The sequence below is a fragment of the Solea solea genome, chromosome 9 (genome assembly GCF_958295425.1).
Source record: "Solea solea chromosome 9, fSolSol10.1, whole genome shotgun sequence".
NCBI classification, from domain to species: domain Eukaryota; kingdom Metazoa; phylum Chordata; class Actinopteri; order Pleuronectiformes; family Soleidae; genus Solea; species Solea solea.
Genome location: NC_081142.1, coordinates 3583417 through 3610916, shown reverse-complemented (window position 1 = coordinate 3610916; position 27500 = coordinate 3583417). Strand labels below are relative to the sequence as shown.

At 39.9% G+C, this 27500-nt stretch overlaps 3 protein-coding genes across 6 annotated transcripts in view; 2 read left to right on the top strand and 1 right to left on the bottom strand.

Annotated features, from left to right (window-relative positions):
• The window catches only part of chaf1a (chromatin assembly factor 1, subunit A (p150)), a 9502-nt gene extending 5066 nt beyond the window's left edge, over positions 1-4436 (top strand). For all 3 annotated transcript variants that reach the window (XM_058639117.1, XM_058639119.1, XM_058639118.1), the window contains 9 exons: positions 1-37; positions 201-369; positions 507-587; positions 853-954; positions 1068-1320; positions 2370-2532; positions 2665-2986; positions 3098-3182; positions 3567-4436. The exon at positions 1-37 is cut by the window's left edge and continues 181 nt beyond it. In XM_058639117.1, coding sequence (XP_058495100.1) covers positions 1-37; positions 201-369; positions 507-587; positions 853-954; positions 1068-1320; positions 2370-2532; positions 2665-2986; positions 3098-3182; positions 3567-3679 — 1325 coding nt within the window. In that variant the 3' untranslated portion in view covers positions 3680-4436. The remainder of the gene's footprint in view (positions 38-200; positions 370-506; positions 588-852; positions 955-1067; positions 1321-2369; positions 2533-2664; positions 2987-3097; positions 3183-3566) is intronic.
• A 1630-nt stretch (positions 4437-6066) lies between these two features.
• ubxn6 (UBX domain protein 6) lies at positions 6067-13069 on the bottom strand. The gene is made up of 11 exons (XM_058639422.1): positions 12886-13069; positions 11740-11897; positions 10774-10838; positions 10563-10691; positions 10317-10414; positions 10132-10207; positions 9966-10050; positions 9343-9562; positions 8445-8575; positions 8197-8345; positions 6067-7599 (listed from the first exon to the last, which is right to left on the bottom strand). Exons 1-11 carry the CDS (start codon positions 12966-12968, stop codon positions 7474-7476), a joined length of 1320 nt encoding a protein of 439 aa, XP_058495405.1. The 5' UTR covers positions 12969-13069; the 3' UTR covers positions 6067-7473.
• A 1552-nt stretch (positions 13070-14621) lies between these two features.
• On the top strand, positions 14622-26961 carry uap1 (UDP-N-acetylglucosamine pyrophosphorylase 1). Of its 2 annotated transcripts, XM_058639156.1 has the most exons (10): positions 14622-14763; positions 16092-16398; positions 17545-17749; positions 19073-19248; positions 19368-19540; positions 22816-23009; positions 23166-23306; positions 24728-24916; positions 25137-25178; positions 26106-26961. In XM_058639156.1, the coding sequence occupies exons 2-10, from the start codon at positions 16116-16118 to the stop codon at positions 26173-26175; spliced, it is 1473 nt and encodes a 490-aa protein (XP_058495139.1). In that variant the 5' UTR covers positions 14622-14763; positions 16092-16115; the 3' UTR covers positions 26176-26961. The 2 variants fall into 2 exon arrangements, with proteins under 2 accessions (XP_058495139.1, XP_058495140.1); XM_058639157.1 differs by lacking the exon at positions 25137-25178.
• The last annotated feature ends 539 nt before the right edge of the window (positions 26962-27500 follow it).

Below are 27500 nucleotides of genomic sequence, written 5' to 3'. Positions count from 1 at the left end.
CGGGACCAACCAACCCAAGGCAGACGGACTCACCCAGGTGAGTCTATAAAGAGTGATTTTCTTTTTAAACCAATCAACACACTCCTTTTACCCCTAATATCTGTAACTTCAATTTGTGTTTGTTAATTGTGGATTTTTCAACAATTTAAGATGGACTTAACTATAAAATGAAAATAATTCTCCCATGTTTACTATGTCAGTGACTGTATAACAGTGGAGGGACCTAAATCAGAAGGAGTGCCGGACCGTCAACGTTATGGACCCATGAAGCTTTTGCAGTTCCGTGAAAACTACCGCCCAGCGTACTGGGGCACCTGGAGTAAGACGAGTTCACATATCTCACCTCGATGCCCCCTCAAGCAGGACAAGGTAATTAAAAACAAACAAACAAATGCAATGTAGTGATTTAATTCTTATCACACAAATTTAAATTTGATTTAATAATCGCATATACAAGAATGTTTTTGTGTAGCTTTGACACCAACAATTCTGCTCTGACACCATAGGATGTGTTGGACTATGATGTGGACAGTGATGAAGAATGGGAGGAGGAGGAACCAGGAGAGTCCCTGTCGCATAGTGAAGGGGTACGTTTCATTAGAGGACAAAAAATTAGGAACATATTTGTCAAATGAAATTTTTTACTGCTACACTGCTGCCCAAAACCTTTGGAATTTTTCTTATTAAAGAGTTATATGGTTTACAACACCCAGGTTTCCCTGTATTTGGCATCATTGTCAACAATATCACACCAGTTGAGAATGGGCTTATGGAAATGTGCAACAAACAACTAATATTTATCACAAAGTAGTTGTTCTTTTAAAAAAACTTTGAACTGTTGATCATTTTCAGGAAGATGAGGAGGAAGGAGGTGAGGATGACGATGAAGATGACGATGGCTTCTTTGTTCCTCATGGTTACCTTTCAGATGATGAGGGGGCTCTAGATGAGGAGGTGACATTTGAATTTGTCTCCTTAATGTGGCAGATGGATGATTGGATTTTTGTAATTTTGTATCAAAAGTCTTTCATTCTGCATACCTGTTAACGCACATGCAACCTTTCTAGGAGGGTGGTGACCTGGAGAAGCAGAAGCTGCGACAGAAAATGAAAGCCAGGGAGTGGGATGAGCTGATGTCCACCAAGAAGAAGATGATGAAGGTGCTGGTGCCCGTGGTCAGGGGCTGCATCTGGGAAGGAGAAGGACCTGTTTTGGAAGTCTTTCAGTCTCATGCTGCGTGTCTGGTCGAGCCTTTACCAAAGGCAGACAACAGCCTCAGTCCAGAGGAAATGTCTAAGAAGTGCGAGAGAGAAGCACAATGTAAGTATCACAGTTTTCTAAAATACATGGATTAATGTTGACAATCCAGATTGGGGACCAAGTTGGTGATCAACCTAAAGACATGCTGCATAGGCCACTGGGCTGTTTGTAAGCTGTGGGACTGTAGTTTTTGTGGTTTGCCAGTAGGGCTGGTGAGTCATTTAACAATATTAATTATTGCTATATATTTTTCTTCAATATGTTCTCACAAGGCACTTTGTTGGGTTCAAAGGACAATTCATACGTTGGCAGGTGTGGCACCTGGTGAGGTCTTCTGCTGCTATTCTGCTTCAAGGTTTCATGTGTTGTGTGTTCAGAGATGGTGTTCTGCGAACCCTGAGTGTAATCAACTTTGAAACAGTCTGATTCCTCCGGCATTAACATTGACCTTTTTTTGACCATTCTCTGTAAATATTGAAATTGAAATACTGATTACATTTTTTCTAATAAATGAGTTGAACCAGTGTATCTATAAATAAAGTGGCTGAGTTGAATTATTAACCATGTGTGAGTGATATAATAATGCTTTGGCATATATGGCCCAGCCGTATTTGTCTGGCTCCATTGGCTTTAGTTGATTTTAAATGTGACATACTTTCAAATGATACTTTATTTGAATTTGATGAGTTGCTTGGTTTTATATGGTTTTGGAGGCCGATCTTATTCTGTATGTGGTGGTTTAGTTCTTTGGTAGAGTGGTAGTGTTGCAGTGTAGTGTGGTGTTAAAACACCCTTTTTTTTGGAAAAATTTGAAAAACTTCCTTTTTTGGTGGAAGTAAAATAGTGTTGTTGGAGTTAACCATCAGCTGAATGAGTAACGTTTAATTGCTGGTGTGCGTTTTGTTTTGTTGGTTCTCTTGTTCGTTTATCATAAGAATTTGTCAAACAAAATGCTGTGCAGTAATTATAATAAAATAGGAGTTGGAGCTAAACCTTAAGATAAGCTCAAATTGTCCAGTTCAACCTAAATGTATCTTGTAGTACCTTATTTACCCTTTTCTTTTGTAATTGTTGCAATATTCATAACCTACTGACTGATCTTTCCACAGTACTTGGTCAGCTGCTCCCTCTGCTGCACGGTAATGTCAACAGCTCCAAAGTGATCATCAATGAGTTTCAGGAGTTTTGTCGTCGTCAAACCTCATCTTCATCTTCACCATCTGCACCTGAGCTGTGTAGTCCCCAGAGCTCTGCAGAAAACATCCCCACCAGGTGAGTTTACATCTTAACAAAAGACACAGAAATAAATCAAATTAAATTATATATATATATACCACTAATACTGTATCCGTATCAAAATAATTCACCCCCTCACTATTTTTATTTTCCTTTAATTTTGACCAGAATACAGCTGAGACGGGTCATCAAAAACAATGCTGTTTATGAGAAGCGCGCCACCTACAGACGCTGCTGCTGGTATGTGCACACAGAAGTCCTGTCCCGCTTTGGCCAGGAGGCACTTCCACTGCCCTGCCAGTGGACCTACCTCACCACTGGAGCCCGAGAAGAGCCTCGAGAAGAACCGCAGGCAGCTACAGGCTCTCAGGGAAACTCTCCCACTACACCGCAGACCTCTTCCACCCCGTCTTCATCGTCCAACAAAAGGAAGAGCACAGGGAGCATGTCCATCACCAAGTTTATGAAGAGGTGTACTGATCGGGAACAGGTAGAGAAACGACCTTGAGCTAATTCTTTTTTATTATGGTATCTTTTAAAACATTCAATCATTTTGAAAATATGACGCTTGCATCTAAAACTGTCCTACTTCTGTCTCCAGAAGGGAGTGGTAGAGACGGATGGTTTTCAGGCTGACACTGAGGAAGATGATGAGGAAGACTGTGTCCTCATCTCTGCACAGAGTGGTGAGTTACAAAAAAGATTCATCTACACTATACAAAAGCTCTTGGTATAATACACTTTCAAAATGGACACACAAATTTATTTTTGTTATCAAACCTGTAGTGCACAACTTTTAAACATAAACGATGATAAACTTTTTCCATATTAGTTCACACGGTGATGTTTAAGCCTTCTGTTTCTCAGTCGAAACGTTTCCATGGACGAAAACAAAGTAATGCTGGCACTCAAAAAACCTGGTTGTTCAGCAGTTTGCCAGGAACATCACTTCTTTTGCTCTGTCAGATGAGGAACACAGCTTACAAATGTTACATCCTTTCTGTTCACAAAGACCAAACAAAGGCAGAATAGCATAAAAAATTATTTAATATTCAATCTTAACTCCTTAGGTCCAACGAGAGAGAAGTCCTCCAACGAGGGAGACGTCTTAATGGAGGTCACACCGTCGGACACAGCGGCCCTCCCTGTGGCCAGTGCGGCTCCTACAATCGCCACAGCCTGAGGTCACGTTAGGTGGTCCACCCCAACCCAAGCTACTCCTGTTTCCTCATAAATTTCCTTCCTGATTCTGAACTCTGCCGAATATAATCTTCATGCAAAATGAAGCCCTGCACCCTGGTACAGTCAACTCACAGCAGGCGGCGTCTGCTCAGGATTGTGAGTGTCCGCTCACCCAATATTTTCTTTTTTTTTTAAACCCCTGACCTGACTTTCCAATTGCCAGTAAAATGTAGTAGTGCATAAAATCAGAGCGGGGCAGAAAAGGAACTGTACATCTGATTGTTTTGCATTGAAGTTTCGGTCGGGCTTGTTTGGCATGGGCTTTTTTAAAGTGGAAGGTGAGCATCTCTCTGGCACTGCTACAACAGATTGGGTTGAACAGTGGAAAAGCAGAATAAAATGGAAAAGTAGTTTTCATCAGAAGAAGCACCTACAACGAAAAAAAACAAACAGCATTATCAACATTTTTTCATGTTCAGTGCATGACACGGATTTCTTAAGTTCCAGATGTAAATAGTTGACCATAAATAAGTTGAGTAAATAAGAGGCTGAAAGTCTGTATTTTTACCTCTTGGTTTCAGTGGGTGCTTTTATTCTGCAATTTCTGATTCTGACAACTCACTGGTGTAGTTGCTAGGTCTGTACTTGTACAGTTAGGTTCAGTGTCACAGTGTTTTATAAATATGTATTTTCTGTATTTTCAAGAATACTTGAACAGGATAAATTCATTAAACCTGAATAAAAGTACTGCACTTTTACATTTTGTTAATGTGAGGACACCCTTTCATCTGACTGCTTACAGAGGGTAACGCTGTCATCATTCAAACAAGCTGATGTTTTTCATTGGGAACTTTATTCTGTCTCGGTGGGAAAATATGCTTTAAACTCTTAAAACACACTGAACTCAAATTACACTTTGCTCAGACACATTTTTGTCATCACAGATGGAACATGTTTTTAGTGAACATGTTAAGTGATGAAAAGAGTCATTTCAAAATGAATCACTAGGACTTTATGTTGGCGAGTTAGACAACTCACTTGTGAAATGTTGGTTTTCCCCATTCACAATTATCCCAAAAAGGGAAGTTTATCCTCTTATTTTATTAAGTGCATTTTATTGTGTTGTGTTAGTGGTATGTTGTCTCATCCCTAGTCATTGTGAACACACGTCCATATTTGTTGGCTATGTTTTGCAGTGGTTGTAGTTGTAATACGTGTAATTAAGTCCAAATCATTTGTGCACAACTAACTAATGCTTCCTCTCAATATTGTATATTTCTTTCCAGGAATCTGATATAATTTTACCATCTTATATAAAAGTTTATGGCGTATTTCCACCAACTCTACTCGCCTTGGCACGGTTTTGGTTGCATCTCCACTACAAAAAAAGTACCTACTCAACGTGGGTGAAGTCATCACAGCACGGCTGCGTGAAACTGGTGACTTCGTTTTATACACGACACAAATGAATGACTAGTGACTTGTAAAGCAGTTGTTTTTAGTGTAATTGAATCAAATTACTAAAGTCAGTTAATTAAAAATATTTGTTCAGAACTTCCTCCATGACCGGTCCACAGACTCGGTCTGACACACAGGGCAGTGTGATGCCGGTCGTGGACCAGACTCTGTTAAATATTGACATTATAGACATTTCTCCGGTAATTGTCGGGGATTAACCCACGTTTTTAGGATTAAGTCGTTTTAACTGATCTACAGTTCGGCACTGTTCGGCTTGATTTCGGTGGAAATACGCCATTAGTGATGACACGTTAAAAAGAAATCTTGATTTAATTCATGACTGGATTATGTATGATTTGAAAGTTAGGTAACACTTAATTGTACTGTAACAATGAAGTAATAGCATATTAGTATGAAGAAATATCTTATTTCTGGTGATAACAGGATCAATTCCAACATTATAATATCGCATTCATCAATTTTGCAAATTTGGCAATGAGCGTCTAGTCTTGTCATGAGGGGGGCCGGTCTAAAGAGAAGAGGTGTGAATCAACAACTTGTTCAGTAGGAGGTGCGCAATACGATCTTAAAAACACAATCATTCATCATATTGCAGTTAAGATTCACAATTTCACAGCATTTCGAAGTAAAAGTGTTTGCTTTGATATGGAATGTGTACTAATTTATGATGTAAAACAGAAATAATTCCAAAATTAACTAGTAAGATGGACAACTAATTAAAACACTATAATTAAATGTAATATATTTAATAAAGATCTGATTACAACAGAATTTCCTATTATAAAAAAATGAATTGCTTCCCTATGCTTCACTCACGGGCCATGTTTGTGTGCGGGCCGCGAGTTTGACACCTCTGTGGTAGTGTCTATTGTACACATCTGATTGAACTGTGTTCACAAAAACAAAAGATGCAGTGCAAGCGATCTTTATTACAGGCAGATTTGATTTGAAAAAAAGCAACAGAACACAACTGCTTACAAGCTATTTTAATACGGTTATAAACACACATTGACACTCTTCCATTGACCACCTGTGAACAGCGCAGACATGTTGCTTATGGCAGACTCAGCCTTACAAATAAACACTGGGACCCTTCTTTTTTAATTCTACATGAATCACGCATCAGATGAAGTTGTTGGCGTGCAAGTCCTGACATAACAGAAGATAAAGATGAAGGAAATCACTTGGATGTGGTGAGAGGTAGGTCGTTGTCATTCAAAATAAATGCTAAATATTCTCATGAAGCAAAGCTGTAACCATCACAAAATCTGCAATGACACGAGTGGGAAAAGGGAGAAGTATTGTGGAAACCCTAACACTGTCGTGTTACGACTTCCACTGTGTTTGAAATGTTAAACCTTTAATTTAGAGGAAACGTTTGATACAAACAGGCCACCAATAGCAATACTTAAAAACTGCCCTCATAAAGCTAAATAAACGGAGTGTCCTCTACTATTAATCGCTTGTTGTGCAGTTGCCATTTAACATAATGTACTTACACTCTGTGCTTTAAAGCACATTAAATTAATAAAAGATCTCCATTAAAAAAAAATAACATTTGGACTTTTAACAAAGCAATCACAGAAGCCTGATGTATGACAGTAAGAGGAGTGGAGGGCCATTGCACAGCACAGGACCGACATGCGACAGAAGCTCAAGTTTGTTTACAGTAACGAAACCAGACTCGTATCTTATCACGCCAGACCAGTCGAGCATCAGCCGACACGAAACACTGAGTTAACCTTCAACACTGCTAAACAAAAGCATTTTAAAGTCCTGAATAAAGCCTGTGCATCGACACCGTCGAGTGCAAAAGAGCTGAGATATAACGGTCGTATGTGACCAGCTTTACTTCACTTCACTTCATGTATGGTTTTCTACATCTGACTGTGCAGTCATGAGTGTGCACTATTTATTTGATTTTTTTACTGTTTACTAGAAGAATAAATAAAACAGGAAGTGGTGAGCAGTTTCTCAACATGCCATGTGAAGTCTGTTTCGTCTGAAAGGTAAAGTGCAGAGGATTTCTGCCACAGTCTGTTTACTACACATATTCATTCAGGACACGACACACACACACACCTCCTTCTATCTGTTTAGTAGTGCTTTTTCAGCAGAATGCTTTGCCGAGACAGACTGCAAGGTGCTTTTGTCTCCTTCTGGTCTGCTCAGTGAAAGAAGTGCATTAGGGTGAAGTCGCCCCTTTAAGTTAGCATTTTGTAAAAGTACACTCATCACTAGCTGTGTGCAAGGAGCAATTTGACCGCTGTGGTGCCAGGGAGGGACAGGAAGAGTTCAGGGACAGAAGATGTCTGCTCAGTTCAAGGTGTTAATGGTTTCCAGCAGCTCTGGTTTGAGAAGGGTGGGGCTCTTCCCCCCCGCAGCTGCGATATCTGCCTGCACAGCTGGGTCCCAGGCAAAGGTGAGTAGAGCTGCAGGGACCTGAGGAGAAAAGAGATGAACACATTAAGGCTGAAAGATGAATCGCTTTCAAACTGAAAAATGTTATTGGCCAATTGCAAAGGGTGCAATCTGACATCATCATACATAAATGGTAGACCATAAAGTAGGTCATATCTGATTGTGTCATGTGGTAATGTGTTTATTCCGTTCTATTCTCCTGATCTCCATTTCAGAGTGAATGTTGAACTGAAGCTTGCCGTAGAAAATTAGATTTGAATTCATTCGGCCCTAATTCACATGCAAATATGAACATTACCAGACAGGAGCAAATGTCTGGTCCTTTTTTAAATGTAAAATATAAAATAATGATAAATGTAATGGGAGAAAATAAGCAAATCTTTGGTGTTTCAACTGCATAAAAACATTGTGGGTTATTTATTTTTCTTACCAACAACAGTATTGTTAAAGATCAAATGTCATTTGTTCTTTACATTCTCTTGGCCTTATTATAGAATTCCTAGACACTTACATTCACTGTTGGTTTCTGATAATTACCACACTTTAAAACAACCAACAAATCCAGATAAATTCAGTTAAATTTGTGAGTTTCATACAATGTCTCTGCGTTTAACTCACCAGGTTATGCTCGGCGAGAGCCACTTCCTCTGCCTCTTGTAGTTTTTGGCCTCCTGGAGCGATGAGCTCAAAGGGCTGCCAGCCGTCCACCAGAGAATCCCGTACAAACTCAAACAACACAGACACCCGGTCCCAGGCATAGAAGGTACCTGGGATCACAGATTAATCACCAACTCATTATTTGCATGAAGTATAGATTTTTGACTGTGACAAAACTGTTTTGTTCACTTTGGAAGAAAAATTGAAACCTTGTAAGAGGTTTCCATCGGGCAGTCGGATCCTGAGCAGTGTGTAGTTGTACTTCCTTCTCTCCCTCTGCTCCTCTTTCTCCCTCATTGCTTTTGTGCGCAGCATGGCGTTCTTATCCACCAAATCACTCCTAAGAAACACACATAACACATGATGCTGGACACCAAGTGCAGGTTCTAAATAGACCGCTAGACCACAGCAGTGGGATGTGTTTGGTTTTCTGTGGCTACGGTATTACAGTCAAAATGCAATTTTCTGAGCAAATAGATGAGTCTTCTGATAAACAAAAAGGTTATACTTCCTCCCCCTCTTCAGTTAGATCTGTTGTGTCTCCCGAGTAGCTGCTGCTATATTTTTACATAGGCTTTGCCTCTAGTGCCAGGATTCTTCATTAATAATAAATCATTTTCACAATAAAAGACTTGTTTAAAAGAATAAATGATTTCAGAGAAGTGAAACGCTACTTTTAAAAACAGACTAGATCATTTATGCTGTGACGTTCACAAACGTCACCTGTAACCATGGTCCAAATTGGAATATACCAACAGTCACTCACACTGGTGTCCACTAATACAAGCCGTACTTTGTCTAGTTTCTTCTAAATGGGAATGTGATTCACAGAATCAACATGTTCTATTGACGAACACCCTCAACTGTTAACTGATGTTGTTTATCAAGTTGGAAATGGGCTAATTTTACTGTAGACTTTCATTCAAACAGAGCTCTTTTCTGACCAGTGGAGTAGCTAGTCAATACATTCTTATATAGTGGCTTCAGGAGGAAACCTCGTATCTCCCGCAAGCAGGATGGCTGCTCTAATCTGTGTCTAAAAATGGAAAGCAGCACTCAAGCAACCCATGTCTCAGACTGAAACATCTATTGACAAGGAGCTTATACCTCTGCTGCTGCTCCTTCTTGAGCTCCTCTGCTGTCAGGTTGTAGAACTCTGGCGGCAGCTCAAAGCGCTGAGCGTTGGGCGAGGGTCTGAAAGCTTGAGGCTGTCTGTCCAGCTGAGCTCTGACTGGCTCTCCTCTCTGAAGACGATCCCTCCTCTCCTTCATCAGCTCCAGGGCATCAGGACTGTGCTCTGGCAACACCAGGAACTCCTCTTCCTCCTCTGATCTCAAAGCAATGTAATGACTTAAAGTCAGTTACTCAGTCTTATCCATCTAATACAGTAATGCAGGTTGACAAGAGTTTGTCAAACAGTGTGCAGACACACTTTCAATCTCCACCTGTTGCTGACAAGCAAAAATTCACCAAATAGGTTAATTGTTTATAAGAACACAGCAGTCAGTGAGACAATTATGTAAGTGTATGTACATGGACACAGTGTAACCCAGTATATGTGCTGCTCCTTGTTTCCCTGTCTCAGAAACGTCCTGGCAACCGACACTCTCCGATATTTAGGCAAATTTACAGATAGCTTATTTTACAGTGATTTGTTCGTCCATGCCACATAAGTGAAAATTCACCACATCTTGCTGATATTTAACAAAAAAACATCAAGACTGATTTACCTTGACCCTCTACAGGAAACATGATGCTTATGAAGCCCAGGGCCTGCAGGAACTCTCTACTGCCCTCAACAGATCGCACTTTCTCCTTAAATTAAAGAAAAAGGAGGAACATTATTAGTCCTGAGGAAACAAAGAGTTTAGGAAAGGAGATCAGTCTCTTACACACCTGGAACACCTTGTTGCTGAGTTTAATCTTTCTGTATTTTTCCTCCTCGGGACACTTGCATATGTTATCGACATACCTGTTAAAGAACACAGATGAAAAAAAATAAGATTATTTAAATTGCTCAATTAATTTTAAAGTGAATTTCCAACAGACAGCTCAAAACAAAGTTATGTGTATTATCTTACTTGCTTATGATGTCCACAGCAGCCTTCACTTTATCTTTGTCTTTGTTAAATGTGTAGATCATCATAACAGAGGCCTCTACTGCATCCTCCTCAAACCGCTGACGGTGAAAATAAAGTTTATGTTTTTATGTGTGCTAGCAAACAAAAGCTTCACGTCTCATGCCACACAATCACATTGCAAACCGAATCTTTTGAGCTACAATAAAATTAGAAGAAGAGAACATGTGACAGTATCTTCAAACATACCATTAGAATGGCCTCCTTAAGGTGTACTTCTCTCTCACTCTTAGTTAAAGTGGCTCCAGTTAGCGGACAGGTGAAATAAACACCAGACACTGAGAGACAGTTTGGATCTTTCATTGGCACTTTGGATTCCTGGAAAAAAAACCTTTTCATTTACAACACAGTAAGCCAAACATTAGTTTAATCATATCGCTTCAGATCAGTATAATCATACCTCTGCTGTTGCCGCCTTTTCTTTTCCAGCCAATGTAGCCGACTCGGCCTCCAGTTCTCTTTTAACTATAGACAAAAAAAAGAGTCATGCTATGTCTTGTAAGTGACCAGAAAATCAATGCATGTCTTGCAGTCTAAATACACTTGACAACTTAATCCACCATCGATGACACAATCAAATGCTGTGTGCTCAATAAATACTACAATTCAACAGCCACATTCTCTTCCTATAAAACCCACGGTTTTGGCAAATAATAAAAATGTTCATAAAAAGTGGCCTAAATATTAGTGCAGAAATAACACTGTTTTTGCATTCCTCTTTTAAGTCTTGCTCCAATACCACAGGTTTTTTTGCAGTGAGCAAGGCTGATCTGATTAGATGGGTTAATTCCTTGGAAAATGTGTCAGTGAAGATGGCTTGACGACGTAAAATCAAAACTGCAGTAGCAATTCTCTGGTGTTATGAAGCCTGCTATTTCTTCTACTAATTCCAGCAGGCTGGACACTGAGAAATGTAATGCAGCATTCCACAGTTCCAAGTTTCTTATCCCAGTTCAGAGTCAGAAGAGTAATTTGAATCACTGATCAAAGGATTCAAATGATTCCAATCCAAAGATAATCTCTGCAATGAAGAAATACAAAAGATTTAAGAATATATAATACTAACCCTAAAGAATAAAAAAATAATGTAATCAATAGTTGTATTAAATAAACTGTGTTGCCAGTATGTACATGATGACAATTACGTTGTGGTAGGAGGGGGCAGAAGCCCACTGCTGTGATCTAAATAAAAAAAGACTCCACAGCCCCCAAACCTCTCCAGTCAAATCTGTGTAATCACTCAATAACCTATGAAAACTATAACTGACCAAGAGTAAGAAAAGTAAGGTAAGAGGTAAAACAGAGTGAATCACTGTGATGTTGTAGCACAGTTTTCCTCTTACAAGGTTGTGCCTGTGTGTCTCACCCTGGTTCCTGATGTGGTCCTGAGAGGTGTGGACCTTCGGCCGGGGGTGCTGCTCAATCCTGGCTAGAGCTGCGGCTCCGGCCCTTTGGGCTCCTTCAGTGGGAGCATGGCGGGATTGCTTGGCACTGGTGCTGCTTGGTGCCCCCTCACACTTCGTACTGTGTTAAGAACAGAAGAGCAAAGCAACATGAGATAAGTCTCAAACAGACACACATATTCATCTGCTTATCCCAAGCCAATCACGTGGAGTGCACAATGCAGTCAGGCATGTATATGTGTTGATCTGAGTATTTTAGAAACTGCTTGGATTTTCACTCACAGCCAAATCTAGGATTTAAATAGAATAGTGTGAAATATTTAGTAAGTGGCAAATATGCCTTATTGACACCAGAGGTCAGAGAAGAATGGCCAGACTGGTTTAAAAAGCCAGAAAGGCAACGGTAACTCAAAGTTCCATTTGTTATAATCAAGGTTTACAGATCATCTCTGAATGCAGAACACGTTGAACTAATGTGTCTAATAGGCTACGGCAGCAGAAAACCACACTGGGTACTTCTGACAGATGAGAACAGGAAACTGAGGCTACTGTTCGTACAGTATCACCAAAATTGGGTAGAAGGTGGACAAAACTTTAGTCTAAAGAGTCTTAATATCAGCTGGAAGACTTTGATAGAAGGGTCAGAATTTGGCATACACAACATGAAAGCAACGATTCAGGTTGTTGCTGGTGATGTAAAGTCATAGGGCATATTTTGTCCATGTTCATCCCACCGAGACCACAGACCTCATTGGCGCAGCTCATCATTATTCTACAACCTATGATGTGGATGATTTGGTCAAGGTTGCACGTTACTTAATAACTTAATAATATTATCTTACTTAATCACTGGGTAAATAGGCTTGTTCAGGGATTAACGGTTGGCAGAGCTGAAATTAGACGCTGCTGAGAATTACATTATCTTGTCGTTACCTGGTGCGTTTAGTTAATTATCTATCAAAACACGTCCTGGTTAGCTTTTTGGTGAACTACCTTCTATCATCATTAAAAACTAGAAGGTAAGAAAGCACCTTCTAAATCAAGTTATCAAACGTTAGCTAAGTGGCTGAAGTTAGCGCTGTAGCGTCTGAGACATGTTTGCCACATACCTGCTTTCCTCAGTTAGCTTCTTTCCGGGTCCCGCGGATTTAAATTGAATGTCCTTTTTGATGTTATCGAAAAACTTCTTCATTTTCTTCAATTTTCAGTGATAATGTGGGCCGTGGAAACCGAGCTCCTGGCTAACGTTAGCTGGGAGGAGGACCAAAACAATTTTTTTCCTACAGATTGAACTCTGCTTCCGGCTCATTAATTGTTGGTGTTGCCCCCGTGTGGCTGAGTTGAGCACTGCGGCCACCACCACAGTGTATGGATCTTTTTAGAGGTATCTAACTTGGATAAAAAACAACAACTTTTTTTAAACTATTGTGATACATGTGAAATAATGAGAACTGTAATTATCAATCCTACTATGGTAGGATGAAGCCTCTTGAATGATACTATAGATAGTATAATAGCCTACTACTATAGCCTACTATCTATAGATAGTTGCTATAGATATAAAAAGATAGAAAGTTGCTATAGATAGAAAGTTGCTATAGATAGAAAGTTCCAGGAATGTACATCTAAAACATGCACTGCCCTGCATGTTTTAGATGTTTTCCTGCTCCAGCTCACCTGATAGAAAAAGGTGGGTCGTTACCAGGCTTCTGCAGTGCTTGCTGATGAGCTGACCATTTGAATCCGGACCAGGATTGAGAAACCCTGAAATAAAGTAAAGCACAGTTGCCTACAGCGAGCTCCTGAAAGTGACTATGACCTGATGAGTGATAACCTTCACAGGCATAAATCATTGTATACTGATGAATAGTGTGGTGTTTTTGCTGTCTTGTCACTTGCCCCTTTTCTAACATAAATGTGTGATTAAAGTTGCAAAGTCATCTACATTCATGCAGTCAGCAGTCACAATTTACATGTTGGGATTTCTTTTGATCTACTTACTGCTAAGTTTTATTGTAAAAATGTTATATTTATTAAAGTTTGGGGAAGAACATCTTGGGAATGTGTGGTTGCAGCCTCCTCCCCGCTGAATGTTGACCTAGATTGGTCCAATGTGTAATTTTTCTGAATTAAACATTCAACTTTTGCTTATTTCACGTTTATTCACAGGTGTTTAGATTTTTGGCTGCATAATCGAACAGCACTTCAAACACGCCGCCACCCTTTCATCCAGCAGTAACCATTCACTCATAAAAGTTGACAGTGTCTCTGAGACCCTTGACCTCTCCGCTAAGACACACCCCTCTTCCACATAACCATCAAAGTTTTGCCTCAGGTAGGCATGGATGTATTATGCAGGTATGTGAAAGTGTTTGCTGTTTTCTGTCAGTAAAGAATTTTAAAAACAATCATTTTTTTCTTGAACTTCCCCTCAGGGGCAAAGCTTAATATTTAATTATCTGCGTTTTATTGCTGTAATAATCAATATCAACTGATTAAAACTTTTTTTTGATCCTGATAACCCCGTTTTTGGCCTTATCACCCAGCATTACAATGTGTATTATATAAGGCTTGGTTTATAATACATATGCCATTATAGTACGTTTTAAAATTATATTTTGAAACATGTAAACATGTTACATGTAAAACACTGTAAAAGTAGGTCATACTAGCCAACCCCCCCAAAACAAAATGTAATTTTTTTTAATCCCTTTTAGAAATGCAAGGGAAACACAAATGTACACACATTTGCTGCTGTTAAATTTACGAGGAGAACTTGAACGCAGCACATGACGTCCTCAGCGCCGCCGCTAGGTCGCGCTGCCTCCTCCTTACACTAGTTTGTGCCACGTTTCGTCAAACATGACGTAGCTAACAGGAGACGTAGTCGTCCGGGTGGGAGGCGCCGTAACCAGGACAAGTATTGTGAGCACGCTACCTCTATGTGACATTTATGATTTTCCGTCCGTGCGGACCGTCTGTGAGAGGTGAGAACTCAACATTTAACTTCTTAATTTATTAATGTTGTGTTTATGCTAAGCTAACAGTCCCGTAGCTGCTAGTGTCTGAACTGCTGGAGAACAGCGGCTAACAACGCTGACTGACATACAAGTTAGCCACACACACACACACAAACACACAGCAGTTTAATCTAATCTGAGTGGTGGAGTTCAGTAACTGTTTATAACATAAAACGCGAGCGGAGAACTCGAATGGCAAGTCGTTTTAACGTTAAATGGTCTGACTGTATAGTACAGATATCCGTAATCCAACTCTTCCTTGTTAAAATTAACATTTATATCCTCGAAGGCATTTTTCTCATCCACAACTGTCACTTTAGATTACTTCATTCTTCAATGGACGACTTTTCCCATTCATGTGTACGGTGTTATTTCGGACACATCTAAAAACTGTAACTACTGAGTGGTTAGAATTAATCTCAAAATCTAGACACATGAATGGAAATTCATGTCACTTGTTTTGATGTTTTATTGTGGGTATATAAAATAATAATTTTGACAAAGAATAATTCAATTATGGATTTCAATAATACATATCCAGGTTAGCTATTACAATTTTAAATGTCTTTTAAATGATTTCTGCTAACGGAGGAAAATAACCTGAACTATATAACCATACCAAAGACTGGACACACTCTCTTAGAAATGTTACATTAGACATTTTTATTAAAAATTAAGCAATCATGTAAAGTCTCATTCAGATGTTAATAGTAATCAGTAAGAGGTATCTTTTTCTTCCGCAAAGTTGCTCATTGTGGGTGTTGGTTCACTTAAGCACTGGAACATTCCATTGTTTATTTTAATTGTCCCTGGATCTGTAGCTCCAGTTTTAGATGCAGATGCTGGGTGTTACTGGGTTGTCTAGTACAGATTGTCCTCACACTTTTTTGTTTGTGGCCCTGAAACATCCTACAAAACTCGTCCAGATTTGTACTTTAACAAGGATTTACAAAATATAAATTTATATAGAATTACAAATGTAATAAAATGAAAAAAAAAAGTGAGACATCAAATTTACTTTGTTGTTTTGACTAGTGGGCGGTGCCCCACTGGAAATTGTTGAAATACGTGAGTCAAAATTTCAGATCTCCATCCACTTAAAAAATTGCGTAATCATTGATTAAACTTCATTTTCCTACACGTTACCAGAGTAACAAAGGCAATGAAAATCACATTGCTTTCAACATGACTGATAACCGGGGTTTCCCCTCTAAATATAATCGTATTTCATTAGAAGTATGTTGGAATAATCCCTTCTCTCATTCCTTGTGTTCATCTGTGTTTCATTGTGGCAGAGTTACTCATAAGCATCACAGGTCATGGATCTCAGTGTCAGCAAACTCGCACAGAGGTTGACTGTAGCAAGCCAGTCTCACCTTCTGCAGTTCTGGGATGAGCTGAGCCCCGAGCAGCAAGCTGAACTGACCCTTGCCCTGCAGGGAATGGACTTTCAAGAGATCAATGGCTTCTTCAAGAGCGCCATGGAGACGTCCAGCAGCTGCAAACAGGAAAAGATGGACGCCCGCATGGAACCAGTGCCTCGGGAGGTGCTAGGGAGTGTGACGAGGGACAAGGAGAGTCTGAAAGACTGGGAGCAAACAGGTGAGCTTCTGTCAAAGTATTTATGTCATAAAATTACTGACCAACCATTTATTTAGGCAGAAATATTGGCCAAAAAAGGCACTATATATCAACCATTGGCTGCTTTCTAAACATCAGCATGCCACAGAAAAACTCATCGGTGAAACTTTAGTTAAAAGGAACCAAAGAAGAACTTTTTTTTAAATGATTTGTCTATTGAACTATTACAATGTCATAAAGTAGTACAATTCTAGTTTTTAACAACTTTCACCAAGTATCCGCAGGCCATGATAACCTTTGTAGTATGTAGTCTAACAATTATGTCTTATTGACCATGTTAAATATAGAATGATGGCCAACAGGCTAGAGAGGATCAAACCGGGAATTCTTGAGAGGATTAAAACATCACATGGTAACCCAGATGTTATGATGTTGAGATGGATCAGTGAGTGTTCTGATAACTTGTGTTACTGAGGCTACAGGGCAGGTCCATACAACAGGCTTTTTATTCAAACCTTGTGTAAAAGCTTTGTACTGAGTAGCATCATTCCCCAGTCTCACCACCGTGCATACATTTGATATATGAGTAAGTCAGCTTGAGTTGAGCAATATTCTTGCAGTGGGGGTCTGAACATTTTCTTTCTGTTTGATTCTTTTTTTGTCCTCAGGGATTATGACAGTGGAGTTGGGTAGCAGAGAACATCTGGTATTGATTTTTGACCCTCATCCATGAGTCATTATTCACTCCAGCACAGCGTGTGTTTGTGTGTGGGTGTGTTTGTACATTTTGGAGAGTAGTCCAAGTCTAACAGGCCTGCCCAGTACATGAATATAAAGTTTGTCTTTTGACAACCATTAGAAGAAAGAGGGTATTCAGTCACGTATCAGCAGTTTATGTAAGATAAACTGGACCATATACCATTATATCTCCATAAAGCGATGTACCACAATAAAGATTTAGGTTATCATGTTTAAGTTTATGGCTAACAACATGTCATAAATGTTACTTGAACATTTTTGGTTGAGTTTGTTGTTTATCCACAAAAGCAATAACTATGTACTCTGGTCATCGTAGATATTGTGCCAGTTAACTGGGGTCATATTCAATATATTTAACTGTCCTATATTCTTATGACATATCTCATTCTAATTGTTCTGCTCCTTCAGGTCTTCACCAAATCTCTCAGAGCAAAGTGGCCGTTTTGCTGCTGGCTGGAGGCCAAGGAACCAGACTAGGGGTCTCTTACCCTAAAGGCATGTATGACGTGGGGCTTCCGTCACACAAAACCCTCTTTCAGATCCAGGCTGAACGCATCCTGAAGCTACAACAGCTGGCTGAACAGAAGCACAACGTCAAGTGCTGTATTCCCTGGTAAGACATCATGTTATGGACTTGGAGGTTAGTTAGAAAGAGTTGACAGAGGCTGTTTATTAATCTGCCTGTCAGCTGAATCTCCTGTTTTATGTAAGAAAACTGACAACCCTAAGCTCACAGACACTGGCTTGTATTCCTAATGAGGACCTAAATAATACATTTTTTGTTGCGTGTTACTGGGTCAAATCACTGTGAACCACAAAAGAAGGTCAATCAAGGGAGTTGTGTTACTTAAAACGGATTAGGTCCCTGTGGAGCTGGCGCACATTAAAATATAGAGATATGAGGAAGTAGAGAGGGGAATTACACTCGTATCAGGAATGACAGGTATCCTGATTCTGTTAGGAAGTTGTAAGTTTTTTATTGTCTGTCATATACATGAACATTCTGCCTTCCTGGTTTGAGGTGGATCAGTTCAGTTGTCAGGAACATGTTTTATCTGCTGAAAAAGGGTTTCCTGAACATGATGTATACCCCCTACCCCCACCTTACAGTTTTACCTATAAATTATTTACATTACATTACATTACATGTCATTTAGCAGACGCTTTTATCCAAAGCGACTTACAATAAGTGCATTTAAACATTTGGGTATAAACGTTCAGCTTGTAAACATTTAGGAGGTTTAATTGGCAGAAATTGATTATATTGCCCACGTTACCCAAGTATGCTTGTGCAAGTGTACAGTATTATCACTTTAAAATAAAATGTGTTTGCTTTTTGCTTTAAAATAAGGCTTTTATATGTACTTTAGGGAAGGGCCTTGCTTAACAGGGGCATGCCATTTTGTACCGCCATGTTTTTACAGCAGCCTGGATGGACAGTGGAAAATCATAAAACATACTTTAAAATACTCAATACGTCTCTGTACTTGACTAAATACCAGGACTCCTCAGTTTGAGGCCGTGCATCTGTTGGTGTTAGTGTTACTGTACGAAGAATGACGGAACAAAAAATGCCAGAGCTCTTTTACTTTGACACAGGAACAAGGCATGCACAGCAGGAATGGTCTCATTAGTTTTTAGCATTAGTACTGTGTGTGCCTAAAAGTAAATGGAGATATGCTGCACTGCAGACACACTGCACACACACCCAGTTTGAAATATGCTTGAGAGTGGAGATACTGGTGAATAGTGTTTACTTCCTTTTTAGAATGCGAAGTCCACCATAGTTCTCTGATACCTCTGGGAAAGGGTGGGGTGAGCATAGGAGTCCTGCATTTGTAGATGTCACTAATTCTTACACACTAGACCTTTCAAAATGTAAAATAAGTCAAACAATGCATGAATCACTTCTTGGTTCCTTCTCTTTTGCCTTCAGGTACATTATGACCAGTGGGAGAACGATGGAGTCCACAAAGGACTTCTTCTCGCGGCATAAATATTTTGGCTTAGACAAGAACAACATCGTCTTCTTTCAACAGGGCATGCTTCCAGCCATGGACTACAATGGCAAGGTCATCCTGGAGAACAAAGGAAAGCCCTCCATGGCTCCTGGTAAGCGTACCCAGAAGTTGTGACTTTTGCTGTATTTGTACAGTTTAATATTTTAGTGTTCTTGTGTTGCAAAAAAGTATTATTGTAGTGTTTTAAAACGTTATGTGCTTGTGTGTCAGATGGGAATGGTGGTCTTTACAGAGCTCTGGGGAGCCAGGGCATCATTGACGAAATGGAGCAGAGGGGGATCCAGTTCATCCATGTGTATTGTGTGGATAATATCCTGGTCAAAGTGGCTGACCCCGCCTTTGTTGGTTTCTGTGTGCAGAAGGGAGCGGACTGTGGCGCTAAGGTTTGTCACATGCATTCTCATGCTTTTCATGTCTGTAGCTGTTTATAGCTATATTTGCAGACTGTTAAAGAATTTTAAACGTCTTAGGGGGAGTGAGTGCTTATTATGTATGAAACTGAGGTTTAGATCCATTTTTCAAAGACCATAAAGCTGTTGTCAATGGAATAGTATTGTTGAAATATGTTAAATAGCTCTATATTCCGACAGCTATCACTTATTTGTAGTGTTTGGAGGTGGGTCTCTCAATTTCAGGGGGTCTGTAAGTAAATCAATGTGAAGCCCTAATTTGTATTTCCTTGGTCCTTAAGGTTTTCCGTGTGGTAGTATAAAATACTTTCTCACATTAGATGCTAGAAGAGAAGATGAACCTGTGTTAACCTTCTCAAGAACAAGATTAACAAAGGTTGACACAGCAATAAAGTTATATTAATGTCATAAATGGGCTTAATACAGTGATCCTTTGTTTTTGTGCCAGCTGATAAGTTCAGCCTTACTTTTGTTTTTATCAGACTAAATAATCATAATAATTATGTAAGGGTTAATGGAAAACATGATTTCCCTATAGGCAGGCATTCCCAGAGACTGATCAATTTGCTGGAGATTTTTTTGGCCTGGATGAATTAACAATATTTTCCAGCCTTTAACTTCAGATTTATAAAAGTTTGATGTGTATATGTTGACAATAACACAAGCGTTAAATAAGGTGATGTCTCATAGTTTCTGGGTCAGGATAGTTTGTCATCTTTAATCTGTCATCTTTGTCATCGATGGTAGCTCAGTGGTACAGTCGTCTTTCAACTTGAAGGTTGTGGGTTCTGCTCCACTAGCCTGCATGCCAATGTGTCCTTGGGCAAGACACTTAACCCCACATTGCTCCTGATGGCATGTGAATGGGTATGAAAGATGAGTGATGAGTGATAGAAAGTGCGCTGCACATAGTATGAAAGTGTGAGTCAATGGGTGAAGTGACTTCAAGACTAAAGTGCTATGAATACAAACCATTTACTATACATTACATTTGGCCAAACAAGTTATGTTTTGCATATTCAAATGGTGAACTAAGTGCACAGTATTTAACAAACTAGTTTAACTGATTTAACATGTGGTTGGGTGTAATCCAGTTATTCTAGTCTTCTGAATTCCAGGAGCATAACTGAGATGAGTGTAGATTCCTAACCACTGAATGTCTTTCAATGTTGCATTGAAAGTTGTGCTCAGCTTGCGATTATGACAAATTAACTGTTGAAGTTCGTGCAGAGCTGCACCTTCCACATTTCACCATAGGGGGGAGATACAGGCCTCTTTGTCTCCCCCTTGTAATCTGGCCTGCAATAAATCCATGACAACTTTCTAGGAAAGATGAGGGTTGAACCCACAGTTTTCAACGGGCTGTTTTTAATAAGGCAAACCTAACAATCTCTCCTTGGACAGAGTGTTCTTTGATTTTGTGGAAGGGGAATATGTTTTTCAGTTTGCAGTGGTTGCAATGTAAACCTTTCAAATTCCAGATAAACTGTCCTCATGTTCATTTGATTTCACAATCTTCTCATTTTTTGTTTGGCTAATAACATGTTTCAGTAAAGCCACAGTAGAGATTTGTCTTCTGGTCTTGACTGATGTGAAGCTTTAAAATTGGTAGGCCAAATACATCTGATGTTAAGAACAGAACAGTTTTCACCTGTGACAAATTTAAAGCTGAGCACAATAAAGGAAAAGGGAGTCATTATGCAAGAATAAAGATTCACAAATGTTTTGAGAAGTTATCCATGATTCTGTTTTACAGTGTATACATTATAAAGCAAGTAAGCTATATTACATGAGAGCACTGCATGTCTTACTGTTGTTCCTTTTGCCTTGTTAAAGCCTAAAGGACAACTTTTATTGAAAGTGTATAGGCCTGTGAGCGATTTTAGCTTAACAAGACCATCAACTATTAAAAAAACTGTTAAACTTGAGGAATTTTCTGACTGTTTTAGTTGCAATATTCTTCTTGATCAGAAATGCAGTAGTGGTGTCTGCTGTTTGATTTGAAAAGCATGTGTTTCTGGTTGAGAGAAAAGTGCCTTACGTTGTCCTGTTAAACCATCTCCAAGTTTAATATTGACGAGGAAGGAAAACATTTAAAGTATTGCAGAGTAGTTGCACTTGCTAGAAGTAAGAAGTTATTTGTTGGTCGGCTTGTGGAACAATGAGTTGTCTAGTGCTGTTGAGTCTCTTTGTTAGTTAATAGTGGATGTGCAACCATCTTTGTTGATGTTCATGAATAGATTGATGGTTCATAGGCATAAAGGCTTGGTCCAAATTCCTTTAATTGTTCAAGGTGGATAGGATGCATTACCAACCATTACCATCAGTTTTATCTGCAAATGTTAACAAATAAATGTATGGCATCTTCATCTTAGTGATTCTAAGATTCATCGGCATCTTGAAAATCAAATGCCAGCCCGATCATGTCTCAGTTTGCTAATACAGTATGATTTGTGTATTTTGTAGGTCCCCAGACTGGCTGTGTTTAGGCACAACATTTCTAAGCAGTCCCGCAGTGACATTATTTTTTTACGCACAGAGTTCATTGACCATATTTTCCAGCTAAAACAGAATAGATTGAAATATTTAACTGAAGATCGTCCAGAACCTACTCCTGTTTGACATTACCAGTTGTGCGGTGGAGCAGAGATGGAAGGAGTGCAGTCCCACCCTCCCATCATAAATCACCAAACTCCACCGTAATTCATGTGGCTTCACCACCCCCTCCTGCCCCTCACCCCAAACCCCTTCATCAATACTCCACTCTGTCATTATGTACCAACAGATGGGGGAGGGACTTTTTTCACTCAGTTCAGGCTTTAAAAGAGTAGTTCACGTTTCTTGAAGTGTAGTTATATGAAGCATTGACACATACTGACATCACCCTGTGCACCACCAGCAAACTGCCATCGCAGGGAAGCAGTCTGACACAAATGGCTGCCAATGGTGACACAGATTTAGCCACAGGATAAAATGGAACGTACACCATCTTAAGTCTACGATATCTTAAGAACATTTTTGCTTTGTAAGCTATTCACTTCCGGCACCAATGTCCATAGAGGAAAACACTGTTTTTCTATCACGGCACACAGGAGATGTTGATCCACTTCTGTGACCATCAGTAAGCCCAAATGAGCAAAATATTATGTGAGCCTGGTTTCCTCATTGGCACTCATGAGTGTCATCCCCACATTATCAAATGTCCAATTTGACTGAATACTTCACTTCTTGTGGCATCAATTTTCCAGGTGGTGGAGAAAACCAATCCTACAGAGGCAGTGGGTGTTGTCTGCAAAGTGGATGGGCTTTACCAGGTGGTGGAGTACAGTGAAATCACACTAGCGACGGCCGAGAAGCGCAGTGCTGATGGTCGACTGATGTTCAACGCAGGAAACGTGGCCAATCACTTCTTCAGCTTTTCCTTCCTCAAAGACATAGTAGAGTATGTACAAGCATACAAGTGTATATACAAGCTTACTGTAAACTTTACTGTTGCCCTGGTTGCCCCTTGCCTTAAGAATAGCTCAGTGTTATTATACAGTAAATGTGAAAAAACAACAACTCTTTTTTGTGTGTTTTTGATCTTTTTATCAATCAGGAAGTACGAGCCACAGCTGCAGCACCATGTGGCCCAGAAGAAGATCCCATTTGTGAATGTGCAGGGTGATTTAATCAAACCAGACAAACCAAATGGGATTAAAATGGAAAAATTTGTCTTTGACATCTTCCAGTTTTCCAAGTGAGTTACACTACATTTTCTTCCACAGAGGGCACAGTGTGTGTGTGTGTGTGTGTGCGAGAGAGAGAGTGTGAGTGATGGCCAATCCCTGCCTACCTCAGACATAAATACCTTAAATTTATTAGAATTTAGTGAGTGACTTATGCTCCGGTTGAGAAGTGGCTGAATTACATATGGTCTTCTGGGAATACTTTGAGGTTGGGGGTTTGACTCGTCCTTGATCTGTTCTTCCCTGCATGAACCAGCCTCTTTTTCCAGTCCTGATCTGTATCCACCAGCCTCAGTCATGCCATTGCTCCAAGGCGTGGTCCAGCAGAGAGGACCTGCCAAGCTCTCTGCATGAAGATGGAGGTTTATGAGCTGTTCACTCATTCCACCTCCACTAGTGTTAAATGACATCAGCTCTTGGTCATGCCAGTACTAATAGAACTTTACATTTAATGAAAGGATTCCTGTAATAATTGAATGATGGAAAAACACTGCAGACATCCCCAGCTTCCTCTGAGGTTTACTTAATATATTTTAAAGCAGAAAGGATGTATGAATAGTTTCGGGTGTTGCTCAGGAGATGGATGTATGGCATCTCTGGGGACTCTGTGAGACACAACAAACCAGAAAGATAAAATGACTACTTTTTTCAGAATGAGAAAGAATTTATGTAAAGTTGAATGTGGCATGGTTGCTGCCAGACATGCTAGTCTGAGTATTTCAGAAATGTCCAAGCATCTCCAGGGTTTACAGAGAATGTCAAAGTGGCAACACCTAGTGATTTACCACGAGAATCTGAACTCCAAGCCTTGAGGTTCATGATTTGGCTGGCACCATGTTAAGGATTAGTAACTGGAAGAATTCAGGCACCTATTGGTTACCTGTAAATGGGAACATCATTTCCAAAATTAATATCATTTCCTAATGAAGAAGACTGGATATGAGTAATTGAGTCCATTAACTCCTCAGAAATTGTTTAAGTAGAGGCACATTTTCCCATGGACACACCCTGGTGGCTATTCAATATGTTCTTACTTCAAGTTGTACAGTTTTTACAGTACAGTCTATGTCGGAATAAGAGAAAATATCCAGTGAGAGGCAGTTTGCGACAATGCCTCGTTGATGCAAGAGGAGAATGGCTGACTAGTGTGTGATGATAGAAAGGCTACAGTAACTAAAATAACCGCGAGTTACAACCAGGGTATCCACAAGACCATCTCTGAATGTACAACATGTCAGATTGTCTACAGCAGCATCAGGTGTCACCGCTGCCACTTTATTAGGTGTCCTGTGTACCTAATAATGTGGCAGGTGAGCATATATTCAGGCCTAGGGCCAATTTACAGTTTCCAGTTAACCTCATTATTCTCATATTCTTTGCTAATGCTTTTTATCCTGTGTTCTGATGTTGATGTGCTGTGTGTGTCCTACAGGACTTTTGTTGTTTTTGAAGTTTTGAGGGAGGATGAGTTCTCCCCGCTGAAGAATGCTGACAGTCAGGATGGAAAGGACACACCCACCACAGCCAAACATGCCCTCCTGTCGCTCCATCACCGCTGGGTGCTCAACGCTGGAGGCCACTTCATCGACGAGAATGGCACACGTGTCCCTGCCATACCCAGGTGACCACAGCCTTCGGGCTAAAACACAACATCATGCACGTTGCACGTGATCATCCCCACCTTTCAAGGACTCGGCACACTTTGTGTACAAGCTACATGTGTTGTTTTTGTTTTTGTTTGTGTTTATAGTAGAGACATCATATTCTTTTAGCCTTACACTCTCACCTCCCCTTGTCTCATGCTTGGTCCTGCTCCTGTGTGTCCCATGTACTGTTTCCAGAGACGGAGCAGCAGCCACTGTCACAGATGATGGCAACAGAAAGTAATTATCCCCTGCATACTGAGTGCATGGTGATGGGGTTTTGACTTTATTTTCCTCTCTCTTAAACGTGTTAACACAAATTCTGATCCTTGATATCTTCTTCCCTTCATTACTACTGAATCAAGTAAACCCCAGTGGTACAGACAGTGGTAATGAAGAAGGATCAGTTAAGACGACTGAAAACGCAGCAATCTTGGCATCTTGGTCACATGATGTGCAGTCATAATTACTTGCAAGACAAATTAGTTTCCCCTTCAGACGGTTGCTACTAATTCTCATAATGTACTGCATGCTGGGTAAGAGGCTCCAGTCACACTTGATGGCAACAGCAACAACTCTAGAGAAGTTCGATGACCTTTGCTTGCTGATTTGAATTGAAGTCCACCTGCTTGTTTTAGCTAAATTAGCATGTGCTTCAGAAACATTCATGAAACCCATGAATGTTTTTCAGGCTCCTAAGAAGCGTGCTTTTTCCTCAGTCATTCATCTTTAACTTCACCCTTATGGGGCAGCTGTATGTGCAGCTACTGCACTGAGCACCTGATGTGTGATTAGTGATTGTTGTCTGTACTGATTATCTAGAAACAAACAACCCGATTGACGGTAATGTGGTGCCAAGTTCCTCTAGTTCATTTAAAAGCACTAGGTGGAGAAACACGCAGCCCACATTACCTGTCACTCGTCTGTTTTCTTCTAGAGGAAGTCTGTTACGGGTCAAAGGACTAATCACTGTTTGGGAATGAAACTCAGATTCTCTGCCTCTTTATCTCTAATCACAAGCCACAGAAGAAGAACAGCTGTGTCAAGGATTCACAGCTGCTTCTCTCCGTTACAGTTCCTCACCGTTTGTCAGGAGACCGATCACTCATTCGGTTTCTTTTTATCTCCTCATCCTCCTCCTCCCCAAATTTGTCCTTTCCAACACAGCTTGAAGGACGGAACTGACCTGCCAATCAAATGTGAGATCTCCCCTCTGGTGTCCTATGGGGAGAGGTAAGTGGACCGAGCCTGATGAATGAAATAAAAAAGCCAGATGTTTTTCTAAACCTGAAATAATCAGTCTGCATGCCTCCTAAAAATGACCCGATGCTGTCTGTACTTCTTAAAGGGCCTTGAAGAGCTGGTGAAAGGACGAGAGTTTCGTCCAACACTGATGATCGACGAGCTCGGAGTGCACGAGTTGGTGAAGAACGGAGTTTAGACAAATTTGAAAGTGAGCAAGAGAGAGAAAGAAAATCCAAAGACCAACCTTCCTTTGTGTCTTTTTTTACGGAGAACCCGTAATATCATCTCTGTGAAATAATAAATGTCGATATCAAGTGACATGAAAACATGTCATCCGTAAAGGAATGACTTGAGTAAAATGAAGTGTATTGTTTACAGCATTAAGTTTTCTGTATGTGTCAATGTTATTCTCTGTCCTACTTGTTTTGCGGAACACTTGAACACACCATGAAATGAAGGACAAAATCCCGTCAGCCAGACTGGATGAAGCAGTCTTAAGGGGCATCTAATTGTTTTGCTTATAACACTTATTTTTTTATGTTTACTTATAGGTGTAAATTACCATCTACTCATTTAATCTGATGATTTTTATACAGTAGTAGACTAACATGAAATTACAGTACAGCAATTTTTTACTACATGTAATCACGGTACATGGTTATGGGCTGGGGTATTTATAATATTTGCTTCTTCGCTTGTGGTCACAAAAGAGATAGTCGGCTTTAAGGATATAGGGATGCTTTCTATCCTTTTTATTAAAAACATTTCCCACAACATACATACATGTGTCTGTGTCTGTTTCTTCTCTGTGTGTTTTTTTGCATTTTAGCTCCCTGTACAGTATCTTGAATCAGAGTTTCCAGCATATGGTTTATGTCCAAGCTGGTCCTGAACATGCAACACTGTCACAATGATTCAGAATACAGTATTTGTGGCTCCATTGTGACTCATATTCTTTCTTTTGTCTCCAGCTCCATGACTGCAATGTGATGTAAGTTTTGCACGAAAGAACTTGTTTAATATGTTTGTATCTTCTTTCTGACGATGGTAGCTAAACAGCAACATGGATACTTACACCTTACACATGACAGCTGTGTGGCAAGTATTAATGTTCATCTTGTTGTGTTCTTTTTTCAACTGTTGCTGCCATTATCTCACTCAAGTAGGGAGGAGAGAGGAGCTTTCTCCTTCAAAATCTTGAGGAAAGTTTTCCAAGAAGAGTGGAAGCTGTCAGAGCAGCAAAAGAGGGACCGACTTCATATTAAAGTCCTGTATGTATTTGAATATGTCATTACAGGCCCTGTTGGTGTAATGGTC

Bases quoted from the DNA above. Each gene is read 5' to 3' on its own strand.
- ubxn6 (XM_058639422.1), bottom strand. From the start codon at position 12,968: ATGAAGAAGTTTTTCGATAACATCAAAAAGGACATTCAATTTAAATCC. The intron at 10,051-10,131 runs GTGTGTAAGAGA...CTTTAATTTAAG, and splicing joins TCAGCAACAAGGTGTTCCAG to GAGAAAGTGCGATCTGTTGA. The intron at 7,600-8,196 runs GTGAGTTAAACG...TTTTCTCCTCAG, and splicing joins CTCTCGCCGAGCATAACCTG to GTCCCTGCAGCTCTACTCAC.
- uap1 (XM_058639156.1), top strand. From the start codon at position 16,116: ATGGATCTCAGTGTCAGCAAACTCGCACAGAGGTTGACTGTAGCAAGC. The intron at 16,399-17,544 runs GTGAGCTTCTGT...CTGCTCCTTCAG, and splicing joins GAAAGACTGGGAGCAAACAG to GTCTTCACCAAATCTCTCAG. The intron at 24,917-25,136 runs GTGACCACAGCC...TACTGTTTCCAG, and splicing joins CGTGTCCCTGCCATACCCAG to AGACGGAGCAGCAGCCACTG.